General features: G+C 39.2%; 1 protein-coding gene across 3 annotated transcripts in view; it reads left to right on the top strand.

Annotated features, from left to right (window-relative positions):
• IFT81 (intraflagellar transport 81) overlaps window positions 1–17,479 on the top strand; it is an 83,511-nt gene that overhangs the window by 48,745 nt on the left and 17,287 nt on the right. For all 3 annotated transcript variants that reach the window (XM_024758722.1, XM_024758720.1, XM_024758721.1), the window contains exons 12-14: window positions 822–971; window positions 7,471–7,599; window positions 8,706–8,795. In XM_024758722.1, coding sequence (XP_024614490.1) covers window positions 822–971; window positions 7,471–7,599; window positions 8,706–8,795 — 369 coding nt within the window. The remainder of the gene's footprint in view (window positions 1–821; window positions 972–7,470; window positions 7,600–8,705; window positions 8,796–17,479) is intronic.

Below are 17,479 nucleotides of genomic sequence, written 5' to 3' on the forward strand. Positions count from 1 at the left end.
ACTCTTGTTGGTATTATTTAATAACAGAGTCTTTCCATTAGAGTAGTTATAACTTTAATATCATTAGTAGGTAAATAGCTGAATTAAGCAACTATGAGTTCCCACTAATTTGGAATATTTTTAGCTTTTTAACATTTGGGATGAACTTCAGATGCTTCTTAGGGTATATGGTCACAGTACCTTTCTTAAATGATAAATAGTAGCTACAAGTGTTGACTATTCTGGTTGGCTATTTTAACCCCAGTAGATCCAGTGCCACCAAAATAGTACAGTACATAAGAGATATCATGATAAGACCACAACCAGAAATGGTCTTCTACTTCCTTCTTCTTCTTTTTTAATATTTATTTATTTATTTATTTTGGCTGCGCCAGATCTTAGTTGCGGCATGCAGACTTCTTAGTTGCAGCATGCATGCGGGATCTAGTTCCCTGACCAGAGATTGAATCCCGGCCCCCTGCATTGGGAGCATGGAGTGTTACCCACCGAACCACCAGGGAAGTCCCTTCTTCTTTTTAACCTTTTTACTTTTATAGTGTTGAAGTTTCTGTTTTCCTAATCCTTATTTGTAAAGCCCCAAATAAATAGCTTTTGTATAATGATTTACAGTGTTTAATGGGTCCAAAAAATAAAAACATACACAAAATATTTTAACTGAACAGTTAGTCTTTCCAACTTTTCCAATAAGACTAAGTTATTATTATGTACTTGTGACCCACATGTAGGATGGTAGAAAAGAAAATTTTTCTAATACACTGAGGTTATATATATTTAGCAACTACTTTTCTACTTATTAAACTACATGTTATGTTCTTTTACAGTTCAAACGATATGTCAGTAAACTTCGAAGCAAGAGTACAGTTTTCAAAAAGAAGCATCAGATAATAGCTGAATTTAAAGCTGAATTTGGTCTCTTGCAGAGGACAGAAGAACTTCTTAAGCAACGTCATGAAAATATTCAACATCAACTGGTAATACAATGTTATCTTGGGGTTCTAAAAGTACAAATGCCAGGAGGTTTATAGGTTATAGCTTTTTACTGAGGTCATTGTTTTTATTAGAAAAACCATAAAATTATTCATTTTCTCTGATTAATTACAGAGATGACATAAAAGCTGATTTTTTGTATTTTACTGTAGCAGTAGGCACTAACTTTTTTATGTGTTCTGACTTTGGGGTAATTAATAGAAGTTGAATTCTATTAAGTAGGTTTTTCTTTTGGTTAGCTAGTTAATATGACCAAAATGATCATACCAAGAGATTGACTATAAAATAGTTTATTTATCATGGCCTGCTGGGTAGAAATCTAAGCAGCCACTTCCATGGAGCTTTGGAAAGAAGTATCCAGGGAGGGTTCTGTATGGAAGTTTGCCTGCAGGCTTGTTCCTTATATATTTGTGCCTTGGTTGTCAGAAAAAAGTTAAACCCAGAGAAATCCCTCTAGCAGCAAAGCTATTCTCATCGTGGGTACCAGTTCCTCTGAGTTTTCTTGATTTGGCTTTTTTTTTTTCTTTTACCCATGGGGAAGTGATTTCATCAGGATGTTGGCTTACCAGCTAGCAATAATCTGGTAGAGGTGAATGAGATTTGAACCAGTTGTAATTAGCTGGCAATATGAACTTTTCTGTCTCATGCTGTTGAATATTGTTTGCTTCTAGGGAACTTAAGATTGAAAATTTACAGTGCATCAAACATAGATTCTAACAGCACTAAACATAGATTGTAACAGCACTTTTAAAATTGATATGTAGTAACTGCATTATTGCTCACTTTAAAATATTTTCTCATTTTCATTGTGATTTCTTTGACCTATGGTCATTGCTTAAAACCAAACATTTGGGGGTTTTCTAGTTACCTTTCTGTTATTCATTTCTAGCTTATTTCCGCTGTAACCAGGAAACATACTCTGTGATTTCAGTCCTTTGAAATTTTTGAATGTTGCATTATGGCCCAGCATGTGGTCTGTTTTGATCATTGTTCCATGTGCAGTTGAGAAGAATATATATTCTGCAGTTGTGGGGGATGGTGTTCCATAAAAGTCAATTCAGTCCAGTATGTTAACCATGATACTCAAATCTTCCATGTTTTCTTTTTTTAACATTGTTATTGGAGTATAATTGCTTTACAATGGTATGTAGTTTCTGCTTTATAACAGAGTGAATTAGCTATACATATACATATATCCCCATATCTCCTGCCTCTTGTGTCTCCCTCCCACCCTCCCTATCCCACCCCTCTAGGTGCTCATAAAGCACGGAGCTAATCTCCCTGTGCTATGCGGCTGCTTCCCACTAGCTATCGATTTTACATTTGGTAATGTATATATGTCCATGCCACTCTCTCACTTCATCCCAGCTTACCCTTCCCCCTCCCCGTGTCCTCAAGTCCATTCTCTACATCTGCATCTTTATTCCTGTCCTGCCACTATGTTCTTCAGAACCTTTTTTTTTTATATCCTACTACTTTACCAAATTCATTGATTAGCTCTAGTAGTTTTCTGATAGCGTCTTTAGGATTCTCTCTGTATAGTATCATGTCATCTGCAAACAGTGACAGCTTTACTTCTTCTTTTCTGATTTGGATTCCTTTTATTTATTTTTCTTCTCTGATTGCTGTGGCTAAAACTTCCAAAACTATGTTGAATAATAGAATAATAGTGGTGAAAGTGGGCAACCTTGTCTTGTTCCTGATCTTAGTGGAAATGGTTTCAGTTTTTCACCATTGAGAACGATGTTGGCTGTGGGTTTGTCATATATGGCCTTTATTATGTTGAGGTGAGTTCCTTCTATGCCTACTTTTGGAGGGTTTTTATCATAAATGGGTGTTGAAGTTTCCAAAGCTTTTTCTGCATCTCTTGAGATTATCGTATGGTTTTTAAATTTCTTCAGTGATCTCTTGGTTATTAAGTAGTGTATTGTTTAGCCTCCATGTATTCATGTTTCTATTTATATTTTCATCTGCTTATTCCATCAGTTATTGAGAAAGATGTTTTAGAATATCTATGATCTTTTTCCTTTTGCTTTACATCTTTTCTTAAGCTGGGTTCCTTAGAAGCAGAGCCTGAGAGGGGAATACTTGGTGCAAGTGATTTACTGAGGGAGGGAGTACCTTCAGAAGAAAGGGAATGAGGGAAACAGATGGAGCAGCAGAAAAAAGCCAAGCAAGGATGTATTCCCGACTGAAAACAGCTTCATTTAGATCCCATGAGGAACTTTGGAGCACACATTGCACCATGGAGTTGATTCCACCTTGAGGCAAGGGGGCTGGACTTTTATACTCCCATATCAGTCAGTCATTGGCTATTGCACGGTATAACCTTCTAGATGAGGCAGCCCCCATTGGGCTAAGGGCATGTTCTGGAGAAGGGGGCATCTGTGAGCCATTAGCAGTCAACACTCATTGCAGCTTGCAGATGAGGTTTGAGTAGAGCACCAACAGCATTCACTATAAGCCACCCCTTGTACTACTGAGATCTACTTGCTTCTCACATTAAAGTCACTCCATCTTGGTATAGTTTATACAGGATTACAGTTGGTCAAAATTTCTAGGAAAACAGGAGGGTGAGGAGGACATATTAAAACTCTCTTTGCTTCATTTGGTCCCAAGGACATAATTGATACTCAATATCTTCTTCCTCTACCATCCATCCTAGATTCCCCACACCTTTGGCTAGCACCTCCAGTGGTCTATTAGGGGTTCCCAACTCCCGGGCCATGGACCGGTAATGGTCTGCAGCCTGTTAGGAACTGGGCTGCACAGCAGGAGGCCAGCAGTAGGCGAGCCAGCAATGCTTCATCTGCCGCTCCCCGTCGCTGGCATTACTGCCTGAACCATCCCCCCAACCCCCACCCTCCGCCGTCTGTGGAAAAATTGTTTTACACGAACCCGGTCCCTGGTGCCAAAAAGGTTGGGACTGCTAGATGACTCACTTGGTGGGATGACTCAGTCCCTCATCCTTAAGAGGTATGAGATTCTAGTACAATGCCCTTATCAGGCTGTGGTTGGTAAACTTACCCATTTACTGTTAAAACTGGGCATGAGAGTACCAAGATATGCCCTAATGGATCACCTGAATGCCAAACTTATTCCTATCTGTCCTTCATTATATAACAGCATCTGTATACCCTTAACATATTCTGCCAATAAATCACTCTTTTCTTTGCCTGCTGGTCTGTGGGCATGAGGAGCCCAAGTGACAAGATGGTAGGCAGAGCATTAAGTTTAAAGGGCTTCTCAATGTGCCTTCCGGTGGAAGCATGTGCCTTATGGAAACCAGAACATTTATACCCACAGAGCCTAAAGTTGTCAAGAAGGGAAGCATAATTCCCTGTGGATAAGTAGGAATTCTGGTGAGTGATAACACTCATACTTTCATCTCATGGTTCCAAGACCCATGTATTTTTGGGTCTTTGGATCTATTTGGAACAGAACACCATGTAATGGGCATTGGTTTAAGATATACACTCCATCATGAAGAATAGAACTTATCTTCACAGGCCATGAATTCCAAGCTGGCACCTTAGCTGTACGTTCATAGGGCCCTTCCACTATTCAGTCAGGCCATTAGCTTTCTGGATGGTGTGTGGTACAGTGACTGAATCCTGTGGTCATGTTCCCATCGCCATACCTACTTTGCCATAAAGTAGGTCCCTTGGTCTCAGGTGATATTATGTGGGATTCCACATCAGTAGACCAGACATTCTGAGCCTTTGGATAGTGCTGCTGCCTAAAGCGCTGTGGGCAAGAAAAGCAAACCCTTACCCACAATATGGGTCAGTCTCATTCAGGATGAAGTGTTGTTCTTTTCAAGGTAGAAAGAATCTGGCGTTATCAAATTGCCACTAAGTAGATGATCAGTTTCCTCAAGGGATGATTCCATACCCAGAATTCAGGATTGGTCTGTGTTGCCGCCGGCTCAGACACTTGGCAGTAGCATTAGCTAGATGAGCATTAGTGAGAGAGCCCATGTTATTTGGTCCATACTTAGCCTCCATCTCTGCCAACATAGCCATTCTGTTCATGAGCCCATTGTCCACACACTGGGTGGCCAATGACAGAGGCTGGCTGACATCTACTGTCAGCCTTTTTGGCCTTTTTGGAAAGGCCAAATCATCCTTTCCACTCGGCTGCTGAGTGCCTCTTCTACTGTGGACATTGTCCAGTGGCCATATACATGTGATGAAGAGATCTTCACACTTAGTGTTAACTCTTATAGCTCAATCCAGATGCCTCTTCCCGAGACCTCCTTGTCCCCAGTCATTTAGTCTTGCTATCTTGCTTCCTCCAGGCCCCTGACCCAACAAGCTAAGCCATTTGCCACTGCCCAGAAGATAAAAGATAATCTGGGGTTTTAAGGTTCTCAAGTGAGCCTATCCAGTTATCCCCATTTCAGACTCAGCACCCTTTCCCTTCGCTATCAGAGCCCTGACTTTGACATAGGATATATTCAGCCTTCTCTGAAGTTTGGCCAGTCTTACAATTTAAGTCCTGTCCGTGGTTTTCAGCTCTCTCTGCCTCATAGCCACAGGAAATGAGGGTTTCTTTAAAGCTCCTAAGGAGGTTCTCTGACTTATCACTTTGCTTTAAATTACTGATTAATGGATTTGAGCCTGTCATTTGAGCTTAGCAACAGCCACCCCAATTTCATAGTCCTTATAGTTACGATTTCTTCATGCTTCTCGAACACCAGCAACACTGTACCAGCTAGTATGTTCCTGTGATAGTTCAGGTCCTCCAAGAAGCATACGCCCAGATTGGATTAGATGTACAAGAGATTTATTGGAGGAAGCCTTTGTGAAGGGTAAAGGGAATTGAGCAGCAGGCCGCAGGGAAAGCCTTTAGGCTCTAAATGCCTTTAGGCTGTTCTGTGAAGGAAGAGGAAGGAAGGAGGATTGGAGAAGAAGAGCCTTAGGCTGTAAGCACAGTTTTAAGGAAGTTTTGGTTGGGATGATGGGGAGTTCCTGAGCCAGTCACCAATTAGAGGAGTTCCCTGTCAGGCAGGAATGGGTCAGCCTCTGGCTGGGAACAGCCTGGGAGAAGCATGGCCTTGGTGTGAACGTGATGGTGGATCCAGAGGGGCAGCAGTTATGGCTGTCAGTCAACTTTGTTCCTCTCAGCAAACTATCTTGAAGGAGATTCAAGCCTTCCATTGTCATGCCCACCATAATCCCTTCCACCTATATTCTGCCCTAGTTTACCAGTCTTAGCAATTGTACTGCTATAACATGCCTAGGACTAACGATACTCTGCTTGCCCCCAGTGATAGGGCTCTCAGTTCCATTCACCTAGGGAGTGATCCTACCTTAGAAGCCCATCCTTGTAGTTTGGTCAGGTTCTCTAGAAGCAGAACCTGAAACAAGAATTCTTATTCCTCCTCATATGAATAATTCAGTGAGTGCTCTTAGGAAAAAAGATGAAGCAAGAGGAAAAAGTGGATTCAGTTGGAGTCCAATTTCATTCTGATTGCATAAGGAGCTCTGGAGCATGAATTGCATCACAGAGTTGGTCTCATCTTTAGGCAAGAGGGCTACCCCTTTGGACCCCTGTGTCAGTCAGTAATTTGCTATGGACCCTCTTACTACCACCCAAGAAGTGGTGTGATACAGTTCCTGTTAAACCAGGGGTACACTTTGAAGAAGGGACAGCTGTAGACCATCAAAATACCAATTCTCACAACAGCTAGGGGATGGGTACCCTGACACAATAAGCAGATCAGGGCAGAGCACCCACAGTATCCACTGAAAATATCCTGAGATTAATCCATACAGATTCATTTTAGTTATCTTCCTATTGGCAGTGTTTGACATAGTTCATGTCAAACACTGAACTAGAGGGAGTGTTTGACTCCCTCTTCCTGTAAAATTTTTCTTTACTTGTCTTCTAGCACACTGCACTCTCCTTGTTTTTCCCTTACTAACACTCCTGTTCCTACTCCATGGCGGATTTCTTCTCATTTCCCCAAAGCCTAGATGTTTTGAGTTCCCCAGGCTTAGGCCTTAGATCTCTTCTCTACCCTCACTCCCTTGGTGATCTTATTCTCTTATGGCTTTAAAGATATTGTCTATGCAGACAACTCACAAATTTGTATCTCCAGTTGCTTCTCAAATTCCAGTCTTGTATATGCAACATCTTGAACTCTCTTGGATTTCTACTAGAGATTTCAGATTTGTAACATGTCCAAAACTAAACTTCTGATATTTACTACTCCCTCACCTGTTCCTCCCAAGTCCTCCTCATCTCAACAAATGGGCACTCCATCCTCTCAGTTCTTCAGTATAAGTTTATAACATACAAAGGAACGTAATTATTGTTGAAGTCAATAAAGATTGTTCTTTAGGATTTAAACTACTTTATTTACAACTTTATTACCTATTACCTATTAAATCTATATACTTATTATGGAATCATCAAGGTTTTGACACCCATTTTGTGGACCCCATTTTTTACACCTATTTTATTCTTTACTTTTAGCAAACTATTGAGGAGAAAAAGGGTATATCTGGATATAGTTACACCCAAGAAGAGCTAGAAAGAGTATCCGCCCTGAAGAGTGAAGTTGATGAAGTGAAAGGACGAACACTGGATGACATGTCTGAAATGGTGATTACACAGGCTTTGTTCGTTTATTTGTTTTATGGTCTATCTCTGAGGCAGATATTCTTGTGTTCTGTTTTCAGTGAAGCATTCAAATTTTCATTTCTGCGCATTGTTTTCTTTACATTCTTTCATCTGTCTTTATCACTCTCTTTTGAATTTTCCATTCTAATGAGGTTGTAAAGAGGTTGTTCAATTTTGTGGTTTTTGAAGTGTGTAAATGTTATATAGCATTGGGAATTACCTGGCAGTCTAGTGGTTAGGACTCTGTGCTTCCATTGCAGGAGGCTCGGGTTCGGTCCCTGGTCAGGGAACTAAGATCCCGCATGCTGCACAGCTCAGCCAAAAAAAAAAAAGTTACATGGTATTAAAGAAATATTTAAGATAAAAAACAAGTTTCTCCAAATCATGCTACTTAAATTAATACAATTATTTCATTTTTGTGTATGTCCTTAGTATCTTTATATTCAGGACTGCTATTCAGCCAGAATGCACGGATACAGCTTCATGAGGCATTAAAATGTTGAAATCTTTCACTACTTATTGGTAAATAGCTGCTGCCCCAAACTCTCAGAGTACCCACCTCCACCTGTCTTGTCCACATTGGTCCCAGAACCCTCTGGATTTCACCACATTCTAACGCCTATAAAGATGAACATTTAATACAGCAGAGGCCTCCAAGACCCTGTTCATCTCTATGGCTGGTGTCCATTCTGATTGGTCATTACTTATGCCTTTTGGGTTATTAATTATCTTGAATATCACTTCGTCTATGTTTATGTGTATTTTATATAACCTACATAATTATATACTTTTTACATAATACAAAGCTGTATAAAGGCAACTTTGTAATTTGTTTTAGTTATTCAGTGCTAGATTGTAAATATTTTCCCATAATGGTTTGCAGTTTTAATAATTGACATTTTGAAGAGTTAAATGATATTCCTTCTTATTGAGGAATCAGTACTTACTAAATGACTTCCCCATTGTTTGACATTGAAGTAATTTATAGTTTTTTTCACTCATATATAACACTTCAATAAATACCTTTATGGTATTTTTGTTCTTTTGAGTTCTTTTCTTAGATGTCATATATTTTGTTTAAATGACAGGTGAAAAGACTAAATTCTCTGGTATCTGAAAAGAAATCAGCTCTAGCTCCGGTTATAAAAGAACTACGACAATTGCGTCAGAAATGTCAAGTAAGTGAATTTAATTTTGTGATACTTTTTTTTTTAACATCTTTATTGGAGTATAATTGCTTTACAATGGTGTGTTAGTTTCTACTTTATAACAAAGTGAATCAGCTATCCCCATATCTCCTCCCTCTTGCATCTCCCTCCCACCCTCCCTGTCCCACCCCCCTAGGTGGTAATTTTGTGATACTTTTAATACTCTCTCTTGTTCAGCTGTATTAGTTAGAATCCCAAATATTTTACTTGGGTAATTTCTGGAAATAAATTATTATTTTTTATATGATTCTGCAAAAGAGAATAATAATGTGACCTACAACAGTTTTTGTTTAATTTATGCTGTTTGTTTTGTCATAAATTTTGGGCGGGGGCAGGGGAGAGAAGGAGAGGAAGGAGTTTAAGCTAAAATCACAAGTGCAGCCAAATGAGATTTTTGCTTTAAATCATACTCATGTCAGAGTTATGAAGTCACATTCTTCTGTGGCCAGGTAAAAGTTCAGAGTCTGCCAACGAGTGGTGACAAGTTAATGTTAGATTAATGAACTTGCTTTGCTAGGGAGCAGGGCGGGGGGCAAACCATGATGGCTTATGATTAAGTGATGAAATACAGTTACTTGGAAGCTAATTCCAGGCACTGCTTTAAAGATAAACTGTGAGAAGGTAAATGCCCTCCACAAATCCAGATCAGGTGGCCTTCGCCGTTAGTCCATAACAATTGTTATTTTATTGTTCTCCACGTAGTAATTTTAGGTTTGAATGTGAGCTGTACTGCATGTGCCTAAGGATGGAACTATAAAACTCTTCATGAATGCCATCCATCAGAGTCAGAGAAGCAGAGTGAGAAATCACATGGACTTTGAAATCAGATGGATATTGTTTCCTTTTTTATAGAAAAATGCCATGGAGTCTGAGACAGGTTGAGTGACTTATCCAAAGAGAGAAGTAGGAAGTGAGAGAGTTGGGGCTTGACTCTAGCATCTCTAGCATCTTATTTTAAATCTCTTCTTATTTCGTTATACACTCCTGCTGCCACAAAAGAAATGGAAGAGACAAGTCCCTGTTCTCTGGGGTTCATACTGTCATAGGTGAGAGGGAACAAACACATGAGGAAATTAGGAAAAACAAAAGGTAACCCAACCTAAGAACAATATAGAAAAAATATAATCAGAATCATATACTTAACTGATAAGGAAAAGGGAAGGAAATGAAGGAAATAAGGAAATGAAATGATTGTCAGGAAAGGGAGATTTCAGAATAGAGATTTTTTTTTTTTTTTTTTTGCGGTACGCTGGCTTCTCACTGTTGTGGCCTCTCCCATTGCGGAGTACAGGCTCCGGACACGCAGGCTCAGCGGCCATGGCTCACGGGCCCAGCCGCTTCGCGGCATGTGGGATCTTCCCGGACCGGGACATGAACCTGCGTCCCCTGCATTGGCAGGCGGACTCTCAACCACTGCACCACCAGGGAAGCCCCCAGAAAGGAGATTTTTGAGCAGGGTTTTCAGATTGAGGACATCAAGGATTGTTTTCATGGGTATGTTCTAAAGAATTGATTTTCTTGATGCTTTTCTCGAGTCAGCAACTTACAGACAAAAGGGAACACTTATATGTATTTCTGGTGATGGTAAAATTTCTCCCTAATAGTAAAAGTAAAATATATAATAAAATAAAATATAGTAAAATAAATCTGTTTGTAAATACAGGCATACTTCACTTTATTACATTTTTTACAAATTAAAGGTTTGTAGCAACCCTGTGTCAAGTAAGTCTGTCAGTGCCATTTTTCCAACAACATTTGCTTACTTCGTGTCTCTGTGTCACATTTTGGTAACTCATGCAATATTTCAAACTTTTTCATTATTATATATTTGTTATGGTGATCTGTGCTCAGTGATCTTTGATGTTACTATTGCAAAAAGATTGACTTGCTGAAGACTCAGATGGTGGTTAGCATTTTTTAGCAATAAAGTATTTTAAAATATATACATTTTTAGACATAATGCTATTACACACTTAATAGACTACAGTATAGTGTAAGCATAAGTTTTATATGTACTGGGAAACCAAAAAATTCATGTGATTCGCTTTATTGCGATATTCACTTTTTTGCAGTGGTCTGGGGCAGAACCCACAATATCTCTAAGGTAAGCCTGTAGTTCTTTTATTAAGTCCATTTACATTTTAAATGAGGAGTTTATTGAAAGGATATTTAGAACATTAAAGGAAATACGCTGTTTTGGAAATCCAAGGATCAGAACTATAGTCTTTCTGGAGCAGGTAGAGGTACTATACTTCTCTACCGAGCATTTTGGCTCAGGGAAGCTTCAGGAACCTTAGCAGGAGCTTGTGGATAATGATGATGAATGTGATAGTAATAGCATTTATCAAGAGCTTTCTGTGTTCCAGACACTGTTACATAACTCATTCAGGCCTCGTAACCACCCAGTTAGATAAACCACCCTTTACACAAATGAGCAAATAAAGGTACAGAGGGGTAAAGGACTTGCCCAAGGTTACACAGCTGGTAAATGGCAGAGCCAAGTTCTTCATACTCATACTACACCAATAACATGACTCAGTGAATCACTCTGTATTGGCTTCTCACTGTGCCTGCCACCAGCTGTGTGTCTGCCTATGTTTCTTTTCTCCATCTTTTAGTTTCTCCCCATTCTTTGGATTGGCATACTTGTAACCTTAGCTCGCTTATGGCTCCTCATTGTTCATATCTCACACTGTAGCCTTTCTCTCTATATATATGTTGTAGTTTTCACTATAACTGCCCTGTTTTCTCTGCCTTTTCTAATTTAAACTCCTGGTGCAGCTCCTCTCTTTTGGGGGCAGTTTTCCACACCAGACTACCTCAGAGATTACTGGCTATCCTCGGGTCAGACTGAGGATCCATCCTTAGTGTAACCGGCTATGCTTGTGGGTAAGGATCAGAAGAAAGGAGGGTGATATGGTACTAAATATGGCTGCCTAGAGAATTTTCCTTCTGGAGAGGCTATGGGTACTTTGGGTACTTTACTTCAGGGGTCCCCAACCCCTGGGCTGCGGACTGCTACTGGTCTGTGGCCTGTTAGGAACCGGGCCACAGAGAAGGAGGTGAGCAGCAGGCAGGCGAATGAAGCTTCATCTGCCACGCCCTATTGCTCCCCATCGCTCCCCATCGCTCCCCATCGCTGGCATTACTGCCTGAACCATCCCCCACCCTGCCCTGGTCTGTGGTAAAATTGTCTTCCTCAAAACTGGTCCCTGGTGCCAAAAAGGTTGGGGACTGCTGTTTAACATCTTTACTACACCACCCATTATCCTATTATTAACAGCTGAACAGTGTTCATCTTTGTATTTTATCCTTGTCCTCTTATATATACTTTTTCTACATGGTTGGAATGGTAGTATATATTGCGTTTAATTACTTTAAGGGTCTATTCAGTTAATATATTTCCCTTGTTTGCCATAGTCTTTATAATTATTCTTTTCAACAAATAAAAGTGACATCAAGTGCCTTTTGATAGCCTAAGTTAGAGGGAATGAGGTCCCAAACTAGTGTTGGTGGAAGGAATGGACAAGAAGGAATAGATCTGAATGGTATATGGAAGAACACTAATTACAGACAAGGGAACAAGAGATAGCAAGATGATTTTGAGGTTTGAAACCACTAACAGTGCAGATTAGGGATGAGGAAGAGCTAGTTTTGGTGGTAGCAGTGGACGAAGAAGAGGAGAAATGATGAATTTCTTATAGACACTTCAAAGTTAATATCCAGCAAGAGTTCAGGAGAAGATATCAGGGCTCAAGTTGAAGTGTGTAATCATCTGCCTAGATGTGATGTTTGAACACAGCTCAGGAGAAGATGCAGTTACCGAAAAGAGCATGGAGTAAGACTAGATGAAGTCTGAGAAGACTTCAGGAAAGACCCTCTTGGGTTTTGGTTTAATACTATATGATGCAAATGAAATTACTTCGTGTACTTAGAGTTTATTTTTCTTTTTTGTGTTTGGGGTTCTTTTTTGCCACAACACGCAGCTTGTGGGATCTTAGCTCCCTGACCCTGGGTGGACCCTCAGCAGTGAAAGCATGGAGTCCTAACCACTGGACCACCAGGGAATTCTCTATTTGGGGAGTTAAAAAAAATTTGCTATTAAGGTCCTTACAGTACTATCTACCAGAGTTGTGAGTGTCTGGTTTATAGAACCACATTTAGAACAATGTAGTTGTTCAATAAATATTTGTTGACTTCATTAACAGGACATTTTTAAAAGTATTTTAAAAATCAAGTATAAATATAAGTGGCAAGAATCTTCTAGAGCTAGAAGCAGACCTCTACAGAATTACATAAATAATTATTATTGAGCCCTCACAATGTTCTCTTAATGCTTTCTCATTCATGCATTTAATATTCACAGCTATAAAATATTTTCAGATTGTCCTTAGATAAGGAAATTGAAGCTTAGAGAAGTCAAATAACTTGTTTAAGATGACTTAAGTGTTGGCACAAGGACTCAAACTGCAGTCTCTGTGAGTTCAAAGCCCTCTTCCTCTATATTGTGCCATTCTGCTCCACACTTGTTAATTCTTTTGAAATATATTGATAATTTATTAGTTCAATAAAAGAACCATTTAATGTATGAAACTAAACTGTGCCATCTGTCAGTCTTGGGCCATTTAGCGCATATGTCACATAGATTCAGGATAAGCTTTATCCTAAATGACAGCAGGTGAAAAGCAAAGGGTACCAATTGTACTAATTACGGGGAGACAATATGGATAGAATGATTTAAGAACATGGGCTAGAGAATCAGGCAGACCCTAGATAACCTTGGGTAGATGACTTCATCTCTATAAACTTCAGTTTCCTCACCTGTAAACTAGTCCCTTCTTAATAGGGTGGTTGTAAAAGTAAATAACACATATAAGGTACTTTGCAACAGCAATGACTAATACATAAGGACTTTTTTAAAAGGTATTTATCATTATAACTATTAAAAAATGGTTTTAAAGGAAGGAATACTATTGCTTTTCAACTAAATTGTTTTCTAAGTAAAATCATATACCATATCTTTAATTCTGTAAAGTCATTTATTATAGGGACTTCCCTGGTGGTGCAGTGGTTAGGAATCTGCCTGCCAATGCAGGGGACAGGGGTTCGAGCCCTGGTCCGGGGAGATTCCCACATGCCACAGAGCAACTAAGCCCATGCACCACAACTACTGAGTCAGTGCTCTAGAGCCCATGAGCCACAACTACTGAGCCCACGTGCCACAACTACTGAAGCCCACACACCTAGAGCCCGTGCTCCACAACAAAAGAAGCCACAGCAATGAGAAGCCTGCGCACCACAACAGAGTAGCCCCTGCTCGCTGCAACTAGAGAAAGACCGCATGCAGCAACGAAGACCCAACGCAGCCAAAAATAAATAAATTAGAAAAAAGTCATTTATTATAATAATGTAACCAGAACCTGCAGTTCATTTTTATACAATTTAACTAGATTTCTCTGTATGTCAAGTACTTCCTGCCTCTTCCATTACAAAGAAATATAGCTGTCTCACTACTATTCTCAAATAATACAACTCTCCAGTTCTTAACACATTCATCAAGTCAAGGGGCGCCTAGGTCCTCTAAGCATTTTCATCTCTGTCTTCTGCCATGTTGAAAAGTAATAGGTACCGAGTTTCAGTTTTAGAAGATGAAAAGAGTTCTGGAGATGGATGGTGGTGATGGTTGCACAGCAGTGTGAAGGTACTTAATGCCACTGAACTGTACACTTAAAAATGGTTTAAGTGATAATTTTTATTTTATGTATATTTTACCATAATTTAAAAAATTTAAGAGTACAGAACTTGCCCACATTTTCATTAACTTTTTATTTTTTTTCAATGTTTGAATTCAGTGCAGTTGGTGAGTCCTTGATGCTCATTTTGCTTAGCTCCATGTGTTAATCTCCCACATCCACGTATAGTTCTCTTTTTGTTTTTTTTTGGCTGCGTTGGGTCTTCGTTGCTGTGTGCGGGCTTTCTCTAGTTGCGCCGAGCCGGGGCTATTCTTCATTGTGGTGCGTGGGCTTCTCATTGCAGTGGCTTCTCTTGTTGGGGAGCACAGGATCTAGGCGCGCAGGCTTCAGTAGTTGTGGAGCGCAGGCTCAGTAGTTGTGACTTGCGGGCTCTAGAGCGCAGGCTCGGTAGTTGTGGTGCACGGGCTTAGTTGCTCCACGGCACGTGGCATCTTCCCGAACCAGGGATCGAACCCATGTCCCCTGCATTGGCAGGCAGATTCCTAACCACTGCACCACCAGGGAAGTCCCTATAGTTCTATTTTTACCCAGAAAACTTTTGTAATAAAAAGTATACTGAAAGGGCTTCCCTGGTGGTGCAGTGGTTGAGAGCCCGACTGCCGATGCAGGGGACACGAGTTCGTGCCCCGGTCTGGGAAGGTCCCACATGCCGCGGAGTGGCTGGGCCCGTGAGCCATGGCTGCTGAGCCTGCGCGTCCAGAGCCTGTGCTCCGCAACGGGAGAGGCCACAACAGTGAGAGGCCCGCCTACCGCAAAAAAAAAAAAAAAGTATACTGAAAAAACAAGCTGCTTCATTGACTTTAAGCTGTTGCCAAATATCAACTGAAATTCGTAATTGTTCTCTGCTTTGAATAGTGTTTATTTTTAACTTGTGTAAGTATATTTAACACTCAAAACTGCACAGATGTATTATTGTATTGTTAAAGTTCAGGAGTTCTTAAAAATACTTTATACTTCTTGCTTTCATGGACAACTCTCAAATATTTAGGAAATTTTATAGTGAAGTGTTAGTACATTTCCATTCTTTTTATTTGCATTTTGTTATAAATTTGAATATTCATAACTGAAAATTGTTTGAAAATCTCAAGACTTTGAAAATCACAACTTATATTTATCTAAATCTTTTATAATTATCTAGAATTACATAGCATCTTGAAAATCTTCGTTTGTTTTTATAGATGTTGTTCCATAAATTATAAATTTATATGTAACTAAATGACATAATACATATAATTGCTAATATATAGGAAAAAGCTAAAATACTTGTTTTAGAGTATATATACAATGTGGTAATTATTGATTTCACTGAAATATTTCTTGTTGATTGCTTTTTCTTATAGAAGTAAAACCATGCTCTTGGCCAGAATTCAAACTGTAAGGAATTGGTTAAGGGAAAGAATAGAAATTATTTCTCTCTCTACACTCCACCCCTAGCATACTCCCCAGAAATAATAACTGATAACAGTTCCTTATATATTTTCCAGAAATTTTCTGAAAATTCATGAATGGATAATTATTTATTGGCTACCTGAAGTTTGATCTCCACACCTTTGTTCTTACTCTCTAAAAAAAACAAAAGCTTTTTTTTTGGTGGGGTGCCAGAAGTCAACTCTGACTGATACTAATGTTTGCTTCCTTTTGTTTGCATTTGCCTGCTATACTTTTGCTCATCTTTTGCTTTCAGCTTTTAAAAATTTACCTTGTTTTAGGTGTGTCTCTGAATAGATCTTGAACTGTGTTTTGTGTTGTGACATAATCTGAAAGGTTTATTTTAATAAATAAGTTTAGCCAATTCATATTTATTGATATGTAGACATATTTGGTCTTTGTGCATTTTATGTTTTGCTTCTGACTTTAAAGCCTATAAAAATAAATTCCTCTGTTCATTCTCTGTGTCTGTGTCTCTCTCTCATATTTTCTGGCTCTGGTTTTGCTCTACTGGTTATATCTGTAATGCCACCATTAATCATCCATTTCTGTTGATAGTATGTATTAATCCCCACTATGAGTAGTGATGAAATTGGTATTTTTCCTCTAACTTCTCCTTCCCTTTGCTTTAGCACCTAATTTTGGTCATTTGTATTGTCTTTCTTACTGTTTGCCTTTATACTTGTAATATGCTTATACTATGACTTGATTCATCAGGTTTAAATTATATCTTTTGACATTCCCCCATCCATCCCCAGCAATTAAAAATTGAGGAAGCTGGCTTATTCATTCTACCTTCCACCTTCTTTTCCCCTTCGCCTCCCTGCAGGTTTTATGGTATCGTGTCTACACTGTCAGGGCATATAACATTTATGTTCTGTTCTATTACCCTAGTTCCCACTTTTGTCTTTAGTATTATACCTTGTCAGTATGTACTTGTCAGATTCAGTGCTCATTAACAATCCTCTCACTGCCCATTTTCCTACTTTTTATTGTCTCTCATTTGTTTTCTAGTAGAGTCCTCAAAGCTTAGTAGAGCAATATTACCTGATGAGTTCTTGCAGATCTAGAATTTGTTGCCTTAAATATTTCAACAACTGCTTGATTGAGCATAAAAGCCCTTACATCATGCTTTCTTTCCTTGAGGACTTTTAAAGTGTAGCTCCACAGTCTTTGAGAGTTAAGTGTGGCCATGGAGAGAGCTGAGGCCAACATAATTTTTTTAGTGACTTGATCTGGAAAAGAATGTATTTTCCAGTTGTTTAGTGCTGGGTTCTCCATGTGTTTGTCAGATCAAGCTTCTTAAATGTGTTGTTCAAAACTTCCTGGTGAATGGGGACTTGTGGTGTAATGAGTATAGAGTTTCAGTTTTGCAAGGTGAAAAGAGTTCTGGAGAATGGTTGCACAATAACGTGAATGTTTTTAATACAGCTGAACTGTAGCCTTAAAAATGGTTAAAATGGTAAATTTTAT

The sequence above is a fragment of the Neophocaena asiaeorientalis genome, unplaced genomic scaffold (assembly GCF_003031525.2).
Source record: "Neophocaena asiaeorientalis asiaeorientalis breed wild unplaced genomic scaffold, Neophocaena_asiaeorientalis_V1.1 scaffold77, whole genome shotgun sequence".
NCBI classification, from domain to species: domain Eukaryota; kingdom Metazoa; phylum Chordata; class Mammalia; order Artiodactyla; family Phocoenidae; genus Neophocaena; species Neophocaena asiaeorientalis.